The sequence below is a fragment of the Pelophylax lessonae genome (assembly GCF_965119305.1).
Source record: "Pelophylax lessonae genome assembly, chromosome: 1".
NCBI classification, from domain to species: Eukaryota; Metazoa; Chordata; class Amphibia; order Anura; family Ranidae; genus Pelophylax; species Pelophylax lessonae.
In genome coordinates, this window is record NC_138768.1 from 363,941,638 (window position 1) to 363,955,092 (window position 13,455).

The 13,455-nt window shown below is 42.1% G+C and overlaps 1 protein-coding gene across 1 annotated transcript in view; it reads left to right on the forward strand.

Moving 5' to 3' along the window:
- TRPM6 (transient receptor potential cation channel subfamily M member 6) overlaps positions 1-3,036 on the forward strand; it is a 316,186-nt gene extending 313,150 nt beyond the window's left edge. The window contains exon 39 of the mRNA XM_082260563.1: positions 2,870-3,036. Coding sequence (XP_082116689.1) covers positions 2,870-2,973 — 104 coding nt within the window. The 3' untranslated portion in view covers positions 2,974-3,036. The remainder of the gene's footprint in view (positions 1-2,869) is intronic.
- The last annotated feature ends 10,419 nt before the right edge of the window (positions 3,037-13,455 follow it).

Sequence of the window (13,455 nt, forward strand, 5' to 3'; positions counted from 1 at the left end):
TGCCTTAACAAGAGGTCTGGGATGGAACACTACAGTATATCAAGGTTTGCTTATCATCTCCATGTCACAGGGATAATGGATATTGTAAAGCCATTTAGGCCTGGTCTATAATGATAGCTCTCTTTCTTGACCTGCAAAAGACCTCTTCTCTAATTCACAGTTTCACAATCTACACATAATTCATAAAATCTGAATCATGAAAAAATTACATTATTATTAAAAAGTATGTAAACCCAACACTTCATATTCTTGATAAGTGCCTGCTGTACCATGTACTTGTATGAGAAAGTATCCTGTTCCCTTTGTATTGCTTCCTTTATGTGAAATCCCTGGTGTTCCTGCCAGTCCATCTGCTTTCCTATTAAAAACTGACCACACCAAGCAGGAGAACACAGTGTGATCAGTTCATTAGCTGTGCTGGGCACTGAGCTTGCTCTCTCCAATGATCAAACTTGTCCTGACACCCCCCCCCCCCCCAAAGCCTTTCACTGGGAAGACCAGTGTACTGTTGATTCTCCCCCCTACAGCTCTTATGCAGCTAAGAACAGAAGGAATGTGATCAGTTATAAAAAAGGGAAAAAAGGGAATTTAGATTTTTTTTATGTCTATGTACAGATGTTTTACCTTTTAATTATATTTTGAACTGAATGGGTTGTTTTACAATGTGATCATTTACACTCTCTTTAATTATATATTTGAATGTGAAAGAAAAAACTGAATGGATCAAGATCACAGATGACTAGGCTATCATATACAGGATACATGACAGATCTCTTCCACCTCCTGGATGATCTGCCTATCTGATACATATCATGTTTAGCACCTCCGTAATGGCAATTGTATGGTACACAACAGTATGTGGGTTACCAGATCAGCCACTCTTTAGACCTTCTCATCCGCCAGGCTTGTAGGCAGGTGCAGTCTACAGTCCCCACTGTAGGGGGCGCTCGTCCAGAGCAGCTTTACAGTTTAAGACAAAGTCAAGAGAAACATGGTTCTTCTATTATTTCCTGGGTCATTGGGGAATCTATCCAATTGGATGCTGCTTCCCCATGTGATTCTAGCAGCCATCTTGGGTCAGGCAGAACCTTTCTAAGTCCAATTTTGAGTAGGTAGAGTAGGAACGGGTACCCTGTCTGCTTGGGACAGAACTAGCAGCAGGAGGAGGTTCCAGACGAGGAGGAAATGCATAGGGTTTGCAACATCTCTGGACATCATCACATTTGGGCACAAGACGGCCAGGCCGCATTCTGCCCACTGTTAGGCCCCCTGAGTGCTCCCAGTTGGGCTGCCTTCCCATCGAGTTTATTGTGAACTGTCTTTGCATTACTTCAATACAAGTTATTTTCATTGCACTTGGACTGTGTGTGTTTTTTCCCTGGCACCATGCTTCACCCCACCTACAGGTTACTTCTGTCAACACCCTCCTCAGGGACCTGAAAAGTGAGACTGATCAGCAGTCTGGAGCTCTCTTATACCATCAAACAAGGAACATCAGCCAAGATTCGTGATCAATTTTATGCTCATTGCCTGGACTTTGCTGCACATCACATTATTAAACAATATGTGCTAACATTGTCTCAAATGCACTAACATAGAACTTAAAGAATCCCTGTTTCTTTACTATATGGTAAATCTCCGGATTTTCCTGTCTGTGTTGACAGTGGTGTCAATTTACTAAAACTGGAGAGTGCAAAATCTGGTGCAACTCTGCCTGGTAGCCAATCAGCCTCTAACTTCAGCTTGTTTAATTAAGCTTTGCCAAAATACCTGGAGGCTGATTGTTTTTTTACACAGAGCTGCACCAGATTTTGCACTCTCCACTATTAGTAAATCAACCCCGGTGCGTATTACAGACATTTATTTAAAGGCATAATTGTTATTTTGAACATTGATATTAACTATAAATATCTGGTGGCAGAGTAGATCCGTAGTTAACATTAGTGATGATCATTCTCAGTCTGCTGGCACCTAAATTGTGGTCCTGCAAGCTTGAAAATCGCTGTGCAGCATGAGGCTGAGCATGTCATTACCACGTATTAGTGGCAGTGTGGTGTGAGTTTTACCAGCCATTTAGCACAAGTTGGTGAATGTGGCCGGGGTCTGACTGCTTCCTTCACAGACACATGTGACAATTATTCATTGGATAGAAAGTTCTTATTGGATGTTATATATTAGTGGTTTGCATGGCTTTTTTTGCTTATGAGAAAAGCCATGTGTGTTAGACTAATATGGGAAAAAAATAATTTCTCAAAAGGCCACCTTACTATTGCTTTGTACTATCATTCTGAAGATTCTACATTTGTGGAGTGAGCGAGCGACAAACAATCCAAAAATGATAAATTTTTACACTTTTCTCTCTTATTTTCTATATTTATTTTCCCATTATTATTGCTGATCTATAAGAAAGCTTTGTTGATTTCAGTTATCCAATCATGTGCAAAACAAAATCTTTTTTCATAATTCTAGAGCACATGACTCTGTGTAGACAAAATGAACAAAGCTTTACTTCATTCACAGTAATGAACATTCTCTACTTTATAGACAATATAAAAATCCAGATTATAAGCAGTGCAAGGCTTACAAAGACGTAAAATGAATTAATTGCACTTTTGATCGCTGTTGCTTACATTTGATAGTATGGTGTTGATTTTTAAGCATGTTTTCTTTGTAAAGGAAACCTTTTTGAACAAGGTGAACCTTTGCTTACATTAATCATCCAATTATCTGCAATCAAAAATCTAGTGAATTGAGCATTCCCTTTTGCAAAGTGAACAGCCTCCACTCCTTTAGTAAATGAATATTTATGTCTGAGATTGTGTTGTGTTTTCTCCCATTTTCACTCGAATATTACCTTTTTCACCCACAGACTTAAAAAGAAATGACTACTCACCTGGGAAGATCAACCTAGGGTTTGAAATTGGAGAAGCAAACACAGATGACGATGATCTGGAATATGACACAGAATTCTAGCAAAGAAGTGTTCCCCAGCTATAAACTGGTCATTTTACCCAGGGCATCAGACTTGAACCCTCAGCCAAACATACCGGAAAGGATAATCTCCTGCTTATTATACGAGCTGCTAAACTGGATCTCATTCTTTTTCAGTGGGAAATTAACTGTTATTTGTATGAAGATCATTTAAACCATTTATACTGTTTGTGTAAGACTCATCCTAGTTTTACAGATATCATTTTACATGTATATATATAATTAGTACCACATGGTGTGATCAACTATAGGAAGGAATTAGAGCTTAACTTTTATCAGCTTGAGCCGGCAATACATGGTTTGAATTTCATCAGATTCCAGCTGAATCAGCTGAAATTCGAGCGTTGAGTGGCCCTGCTGCCACCACCAGGCTTGACAAAAGTCATATGCAGTCACAGTTTGTGAGCTCAGATAGTCGCAGGTGGTGCAGCTCTCTGAATATAGTAGCTAGCAGTGTAGATTCCTCCATCCAAGCCGTTGAGGGAAAAATCTAAGCATGTATTGCTGGTCTCAGAATTGCAAGAATATAGCAATATTATTTCTAATCATAAGTGGTATGGGTTACTTAACTTTACACAATATTCCTTACTTTATTAAAGAAGTACTAAAAAAAAGTTTTGACTATTTGCTTATGAAATTTTCTAGTATACTAAACCTAAGGGCCCCTTTCCACCACCCTCTTGGTTTTGTCAGGAATAGACGCTTCAAGTATAACTAAAGGCAACATATTTTTTCTTAGTTTTGGATACCGTGGAGATGGATTAGAACACCTGTTAGTCTTTTTTGCTGTCTGTGCCCCTGTTAGGAAAATTCAACCTCTCTATTGCCTCGTACACACGCAACGATTATCATCCGACCGATCGTCCGACTTTTGTCCAGAGTGGTGTTTTGTTGGTTGGAATGTTCCTAGACTGCACACAAATTTTCTCGGCCAACAAAAATCTACTTCAGAAGTGATGTCATGTGCTGGTTTACTTTCCGTGTGTTTTTTCTTCTCTGAGCATGCCCAGTCTTGCTCATCAGATTTTTGTCTGCCGAAATCTGTACTGACTGACGGAAAATCGGCCGTTGTGTTGACGGCCAACAAAAATTTTATAGCCTGCAAACCAGATTTTTTTTGGCCGAAAAGTCGGAGTCGGTTGTTGGAAGCATCATACTAACAAGCCGAAAATCGGCCGATCGGACGTTAGCCGAAAATTCCCGGCCAATAATCAATGCGTGTGTACGAGGCATAAGTGTCCTGTTTACCATTATCATTAAAAAGTGAAAAGGTAAAAGAAAATCCCAAATTTTCCAATAGAGGGGGAATCTTCCAATGAGTTCTGGTGACCTGGGGGTCCCCAAGGAATTCCCTTAATTTGCAGGGATTTCCTCTTACTTCCTGTTTGGCTATGGGACAGACAGTGAAGGGAAATCTCTGCAATGGAACACACATGGTGAAAATAAAAATCTGACTGGGGTTATAAACCTCCCTTGCTCTATCCAAAATGAAAAAAAAAAAAGTTTTGCCTATAGTCCTACTTTTAGTTACAGACTGTGTTGCTACCTTCTAATAATATCTCAACAGTTCGCTCTCAAAACCAATGTATTTCAGTAGTCATACTTTAGACTTCATGTACACACAGACTACCGGCCACAGGAAAACGCAAAACATGGCAAAATCGCGATTTTGCCATGATTTTTTCGCATTTTGTGGCCAGCGGTCAAAATATTCCTAGTCTGAACTTGATTCTTCCGGTTGAACCTCCACTAACCGCAGCAGCTCCTATACGATCCTAAAAGCCTATGTGTACATGGACACATAGGCTTTTATGGAGTTGAGTTTAGGAACTTTGGAAAAAAAAAATACGCCAAAAGCTCCTAAACTCAAGTTTAGGAGCTGTAGTGTACACAAAGCCTCTGATCAGTGCTATAAACAACAGTGAGGACTTACCAGTCATTTTCATGCATTTACTTTAGATTATAATTATATTATAACACTTATGTTATTTGTAGTTTGGGTCAGTAAAAAATATTTGGGATTTGATTTAAAAAAAAGACATACTTTAGTCAGTTCACAAGTTCCAAGCAATTGTAAAAACTCATAATACTTGTTAAAAAAAAGTCCTGGGAAGGCATGCTTGCCAGGTACTGATGGTTTAAATTGTTTTTTTGCATTAGAACTATGGCTAAGAGGTCTCAAACCTGTGCCCAGACCATGGGAATGCCCACTGCTACCCAACAGCCTGAGGGAAGAGGATAGCATCACACAGACCCAAATTTACTCCTCTATGAATTCTGCATAGCACTGTTCCGCCATGTTGTTTTTTTTATATTTGCTGAATTCTAGCAACCTTATAAACACACAATAGAAGTTAGCCCCTATGTCAGCCTCTGTTTATATTACAAAGGCTGCAAGAAGGAACCTGAGATGAAAATGCTGCAGCATCACAGACGGGAAAGGGAGTGAGTGGGATTAGCAGAGCGACCAAAGAGAGCGACTTGCTGGAAATTCACAAAGGCTGAATTATATTGTACCTAATGTTACATTGCTAGTGATATGAAATACCCAGTTATTACATTTTGGTGAGATGTAAAATGTTTATTTTAATATCACCTTTTCTGCGTTGTCTTTGTCTGTATTTAAACTTACTTTGTCAAAATTATCATCATCCAACTAAAGATGGTATCACAAGTGTATTTCTGAACTCTACAGGATCATAAATAGGATGACCCGTCTGCTACATTCTGCTCTCTAGTACAAAGTCCTTACGATACAATAGTATTCAGCATGTTTTTTTCTTGAAACTCTTAAAGAAGAGAAAGAGATTGTTGAGTTGGCCTAGAAATTGTACTTATTTTTGTTATAACACTGTTAAAGCTGAACTCTAGGCAAAAAGACACATTAATACAGCTCTACTGTACTACATCATTAGTACATCATTAAAGGTATTTTTTTTGTAATGGAAGCAGTGTAAGTATCTGATTTTGTTTTGATATCAGCCTTTTTCAGTCCCCATATAGCAGAGCTGGAGTATGATAGGAAGAAGCAGTGCAGAGAGCAAATCAGTTCTTGTGCTGACAAGAAGTATTACTGGAAAGGAGGAATGTCAGAGAGATTAGATCATGACTGTTCTGCTTCCTCACTTCCCATTCACAGACCTGGACTACCTAGGCTCAGAGGAGGTGGGTTGAATGACACTGGGCATCAAACTGAGGACATCTAGTGGCAGAAAAAAAAAGTACCGTAGGGAGAACCTCTAGAATTAAGGTGAATATTGTAGCAAATGGTGTTTTTTTTTTTACATTTTAATGGGCTATTTATTTTTTTTTTTGGTTAGGAATGTTTTAAGTTGCTCCATTTGAGAAGTCAAATTAAAATCCAATTGCTTACCCAGTCTATGTATTAATTGCTTTAGTCATAGATTAAGTCTTAGATCCTCATCACACAGGTAATACTGGAAGACATACTTAATTCAGAACATTCAAAGCAACCATTGATATCCCTGGCAGTAGAAAATTGTTTTCAGAAGTTGTGTCTGGAATAGTGAAAGCGGCCCAGAGGTTTGTTACAAGTGCTCAAGCCAATATTTGCCCACTGTTAACAATGACATTTTATTATGATTCATATTACCTTGACAGTATTAAGCAGGCATGGTTTTATTTTTCAATTTCATAAGCCAATAAATTAAAAAGATGGAAATGTTTATTTTCCAGACCTAGGAACCCTATCCCTAACATGTCTAAAGCCTGTTCCTGACACATACCTAAGGATAGCTTTATTATCACTAGAGGTTACTGTCACTCAACCCACAAGTTTATTGTAGTTACATGTATCAGCCACAGCATTTGTTATAGCAGAAGTCATTCCCCATCACTGGGATGTAAGAGGGGATGGAGGCTCTGGCAGGGTACAATATTTTTTTACTAATGTTTCCTAAAATTATTTTAAATGGCACCAGGACTGCAAAGTTTTAAGACCAACAACATAAGAAATTCTAGCAGAATAGGTACAGTATATATCACTGCATAATTTAGAAAACTGCTTCATACATAAGACACATAACACATTGTTATGTTCTAAAAAGGGATGCAACGATACCATTATCAGTATCGGTGGTGATACTGTGTATTTTCACAAGTACTCGCTATCGTGAAAATGCTCCTGATACCGAAACCGATACTTTGCGGTACGATCAGCGCCTAAACAAAATGAATGGGTGCAAATTGCACTAAAAAAGAATTGCATGCGATTTTAACAGGAATGTGGTGTGATCCGTGTCCAAATTGCATGCTGACACCCCCACTGGATGATCTCTCTGCAAGTGAGAGAGGTGAATCCACCTACAGTGTGAGGGAAGGTACAAGAGAAGAAGAGGGGTGAAAGTGAGATGTGGATAGGGGATGCAGAGCTAAGCAGCACTCTGCACTCTGTGTGTTGCCCATCCCTGAACCCTGAACTCTGCACTATGTACACAGCACCCTCCCTAACTCTGCATGTAGCACACCCCTGAACTCTGTTCTCTGTGTGTAACCCCACTGAACTCTGCACTCTGTACATAATACATTCCTGGTATTTAATGCCCCTTTAAGACCCTCCCACTGTTAGTGCAATTTTGACCAGTTTTTTTTGTGTGTGTGTGGGGGGGGGGGGGGGGGGCATGGGTTAAGTTTCTGCACCTATTTTCTGAGAAAAGAAGCCCTGCATACACCCTATACCCATAAGGGTCCCGGAACTTCTCCTCCAGCCCATTTATTTTGTATTAATGCAAATCACACCACAAAGTATTGGTACTCGTACTTGCCGATAAGGAAACGGTATCGGTGCAACCCTAGTTCTAAGACGTTACTAATGCCATTACCTGTACATCAGTGAAGAGGCCTTTCTTTGGATGCATGCACCTAAGTAAATACCTTGGACGTCATGCGGTTGGACTCCCATTGCTCAGTAAACCTATACACAACAAACGTTATTGACCTTTGTCACTGACACAGGTTATCTTGGACATACATCTAGGCAGTGCAGCTTTCCAAACTCTGGGACAAATTTCTGTATGGATCATGCATAATCACAATGGCACTGAACCTTGCTGTGCACCATAGATAACAGCAGGTGCCACCATGCACAGTCTAGCACACAGAATCAAGATGATTCTGTGAAGGCAGATGTATTTGACTTTAAGTGGAGAACCTTAACACGTTCTCACAGAATGTACAGTTTTATATTTAACTCAGAAGTAGTTACACTTAGTTCGTTAGAAGCATATAGACTGTACATTTGCTTTACATAAGAAAAAATATATATTCATAATCATAAGCATATCAAAAAAAAAAATGCAGTAAGTACAAAATGTCAAATAGGTTAAAACTGTAGAAGAACGCATGTAAGAATAATTTATTTATTAGATGAAAATACCGTAATATACAGTATACAGTATAGTTTATTTTTCTACTTGTTTTCTTCCTGAATAAAGAACCAAAGATAATACTGATGTTAGTGATTTGGATATAGGTCAAATAAAAAAAAAATACAGTGAACCATATATAAGTTAAGATCTTATTGGTATTCCTGTGATTAATTACAATTATTGGTGACTTGATATCTGATTGTTGTTAGCACCAACTGTTTACACTGTTCTGTTTTATTAAAATGCAGTCTATATGCTGAGTTATTTGTATTTGTTTTAATTTACTTCAATTCATTTTGGTAAGGGCAAGGAAACCACGGTTTATGATAGGCTTCAAATAATGATTTCAAATATGCATGTAAAATGTCTGTATCTGTGCAAAACATGAGACTTGCATGTGACTTTATATTTTAGGCTAAGGAAAACTTGCCAGAGATTTAGTCATTTTCGGTAGATATTCTGAGCAAGAGGATGGCCTATATATACACACAGCCTGATATTTGCAAGAGATGTATCTATTTTGAGGATTGCCTGTAAAGGGCAGTGCAGAAGTTACAGTGTACTGTCTGAAGTGCACATCATCTCGAGCAATGATTTTATTTTTCTAACTTGCTGCAAAATCTTGGTGGACAGTGAGTAATTTATCCATGTTATGTTCTATAAAAAAAAAAAAGTCCTTTTAACATGCACATGCTACATCACAGACCTCCACGAAATCATTGTCTGGTTGGATCCATCTGCTTTGACTGCTGCATGAGGCTATGTATAAATGCAGTAAAACCTCCACTCACCTCTAAGCTGCTGTATTCACAAAAACGGAAAATTTATATCAATACTTACCGTAATTTTCCTTTCCTGATGGACTCCATGGCAGCACACGTATGGGTAGGCTCCGCCTCCTCTCCTACCCTATAGGACCCCACTCCCATAAATCTTTGCTCCATACCAGGAGCCGTGTTCCATAAATAGACTACTCCAGCAGATGGGGGGGGGGGGGGGACTCCTGCTGCCATGGAGTCCATCAGGAAAGGAAAATTACGGTAAGTATTGATATAAATTTTCCGTTTTCCTGACAGACTCCATGGCAGCACACGTATGGGAAATAACTAGCCATACACACCCGGGCGGGTAACTGCTGGTTTAACAGAAAAAGGTTTAATTTGCACCGTCAACAGACAAGACTTTTTAACCAAAATTGACCGAAGACAAAGAAGCCGGTTCAACACAGTAATGCGACATAAAGGTATTGATTGATGACCAAGAAGCCGCTCTGCAAATCACGTCAGGAGCTACATGAAGAGAAGCTGCCCACGACGTAGAGATCCCTCTAGTGGAATGAGCCGACACCACCTCTGGAGGAGCCAGTGCCTTGGCTTTATATGCCCACTGGATGGTCTGAACTATCCAACTCGCTATAGATCTTGAGGAAGCTTGTTTGCCTTTGTTTTTTCCGCAGATGAGGACAAAAAGATGGTCTGACTGGCGAAAAGGAGCCGTGGTCTCCAGATATAGCCGTAGAGTTTCCCCCACATCCAAAGGATGGATAGAATTTTCATTCTGAGATTTGAACGTAGGCAGGACAATCTCCTGGTTGACATGGAATACCGACATTACTTTTGGATTGGAGCCAAGCATCGGAACCAATACTACCCGATCAGGGAAAAATGTAAGGAATGGTTCCTTGTAGCCCAAGGCACTGAGTTCAGAAACCCATTTGGCTGAAGTAATAGCCACCAGAAAGGCCGTCTTCATGGAGATATTTTTAAGGAAGAGTGGATCCTCCCGATTCAAGGTGACTGAGGAAAGAAACTCCAATACCTTAGGAAGATCCCACTTAGGAAACCTGGGCTTTCTAGGAGATCTTAGCCTGGTAGCACCTCTGAAGAACTGGTGAACCAGAGAGTGTTTCGCCCATGCAGTCCCATTGAAAGCCGAAATGGCTGAAATTTGGACTCGAAGGGAACTTACTGCCAATGACAGGTCCTGCCCGGACTGGAGGAAGCCCCGAATATCCTGGATTCCTGGGTCAGTAACAGAGCCAGATCTGCTCTCCACATAATCATTGAACTTGGACCAGATTTTTTCGTAGACTTTGTTGGTGCCAGGTCTTCTGGCACTCATCATTGTAGAGATTGCCTCGTTTGGACAACCAAGCGCTTTCAATCTTTCCCTCTCAAAAGCCATGCCATGAGATGAAGCTGTGCTGGGCAGGGGTGAAGAATAGGCCCTTGGGACAGAAGGTCCGGCCTGGCTGGTAGAGGTACGGGGTCCCAACAGCTCAGCTGGAGCAACAGAGGAAACCACGGACTCTTTGGCCAGAAGGGGAGAACCGCTATGATCTGCACTCTCTCCGACCTGAGTCTTTGAAGAAACTTGAATATGACTGGCACTGGAGGAAACTCGTAAGCTCTTTGAAAATTCCAATGATCCGTCAGGGCATCTACCCCGTAGGCCTGGGGATAACGCCACCTCGTGTAGAATCTCTCCAGTTTGGCATTGCTGGAGATGCGAATAGATCTACCTCTGGACGGCAACCTAGAGACATGATCCACCTGAAGGTCTCTGGATGGAGTGACCACTCGTTGTTGTCCAGAACAGACCTCGAAAAGGAAGTCTGCCTGGACGTTCTGGGCACCTGGAAGATAGGCGGCCGACAAGTTGGACAGATGTCTTTGAGCCCAATCCATAATCGGTTTCACTTCTTTCAGAAGAGAAGAACTGCGGGTGCCCCATTGTCTCTTGATGTAGACGACAGCTGTCGTATTGTCCAGTCTTAGGAGGACCGAGGCATCGGTCGCCAGATGCTGAAAGGCCTGGAGAGCACAGAACGCTGCCCGAAGCTCCAGCACATTCGAGACCACCCCGCGGGCAGGGAAATCCCAACTGCCCTGGGCCACCTCCAACAGGCAGTGCGTTCCCCATCCCGTCCTGCTGGCGTCCGAAGTCACGACCATCCAGGACGCTGGAATGATTGAATGGCAATTTAAGAGATTTTCCCGCTGAAGCCACCAGGTCAAGCTTTCCCTCGTGGATGTTGTTATCCCAATGAGGACTTCCGGATCCTCGAAACTCCACTGTTGGAGAAACCCCATCTGAAAGGGCCTCATCCTCTACTTTGCCCACTTCACCATGGGAGCCGTGGAGACCATGGTCCCAATTATATTCATGCACTGGGATGCCCGGAGATGAGAGGCTGATAATGCCAGACGAATCCTGCTGCCAATTATCAGAATCTTCTCTAATGGAAGGGAGATAGTGCCTCTGGAAGTGTTGAAGAGTGCCCCTAGGAAGACCAATGACTTTGTGGGTTCCAGATGGCTTTTTTCCAAATTCAGGAGCCACCCAAACTCTTGAAGGGTGGAAATTACTTGAGATCTGTGAAGCAGAATTTGATCTTGGTGAGTTGACAGAAGGAGCAAGTCGTCCAAGTAATGGTAAAGACGAATCCCTTTTGCTCTGATCAGGGCTACTACAGCCAGTAAGATCTTTGAAAAGATTTGAGGTGATGTGGTAAGCCCGAAAGGGAGACAGGTAAACTGAAGATGCACCTGACCCACTGCGAATCAAACACATTTCTGCATTTCTGTTGCGACTGGGACGTAAAAGTAGGCATCTTTCAAGTCTATGGATATCATCCAATCCTCTGGCTGCACCACTTGACGAATTGTGAAAAGTGTCTCCATCCTGAACCTCTCTTTCTTGATGAAGGTGTTTAGGTGTGTTAGGTCTATAACCGGCCTCCAAGAGCCGCTTTTCTTCAAGACCATGAAGAGCGGAGAGTAGATGCCTTGGAACCTTTCCTCGGTTGGGACAGGCACTGCCGCACCCTGGGCAACCAGGGATTCTACAAATGATAGAAGAGTCAACTTCTTTTCTTCTGAACGGGGTAAGGCCATTGGAATGAAGCGAAGAATGGGACTTTTGTCGAAGATCCACACATGCCCGTGTGATACGGTTATGACAGTCCACTGATCTTCGACCGAGGCTGCCCAGACGTGCACAAATTTAAGTAAGCGTGCGCCTACTGTCTGGACAGGCTTGATATCAAAATGACTTAGTTGTCTCTCGGCTTCCAGAAGATTTTCCCTTGGAGAACTTTTGCCCCGTAGACTGAGGGCGCTTCCAGTTCTTCCTGAACTCACGGCCAGGCCTGTAAAAACGAGCCTCTCTTGCACGTTCAGGATTTTGCCTGTTTTGAGGTCTTCTCTGGTCTATCAACCGGCGATCCTGGGGAAGGAACCCTGATTTACCACCAGTGGCACGGGTAATAGCACTGTCCAGTTTATTACCAAAGAGAGAGGAACCCTCAAAGGGGATTCTGCACCAAGCCTGTTTAGAGGCAGGGTCAGCCAACCAGGGACGCAACCACAAGGCGCGCTTGGCCGTGACAGAGGACAGCATGACCCGCGCCGCCAAGCGGATGATATCAATGGATGCCTCACCCAAGAAAGCCGTTGCCAGCCTCAACTCTTGAATGGCTGGGCTCCTGGCCACCTCTTCGGAGACACTCTGAAGTGTAGCCTCCACGTTGTCCACCCAGGCTTCCATTGCCTTGGATGTGGCTGCCAAAGCCAGGGCCGGCTTACACGCCATACCTGCGGAGAGATAAATCTTTTTAAGATCTGTGTCGATCCGCCTGTCAAGAGCGTCTTTGAAGGAGACTGAGTCTTCTAATGGCAAGGTCACGTGTTTCACCAACCTCATCAAGGCCGCATCCACCGTGGGAGCGGAATCTAGATGTTTCACTTTATCAGTCTTAAAGGGATACATCCTGGAGACCTTGGATGACAAAGAGTTTCTCTTTTCAACTCCCTGCCACTCATCTGTAATAATTTCTCCCAACTCCCCCAGAAGGGGAAAATGGGAACGCTCTTTCTTGAGATGTTTGAAATATTTCTTTTGTTTAGCTGGGGACTCAGCTGGATCTTCCCATTTTAATGCCTCCTTAACCGCTTTAACTAGCGGTGGGACCATAGCAAGTTCAAAACCTACATTCTGGTCTCCCAAATCATGCTCGCTGTCTGTAGGATCTTCCGACAAACGACTTGGTTGCGAAGTACCTGGCTCCAATTCATCC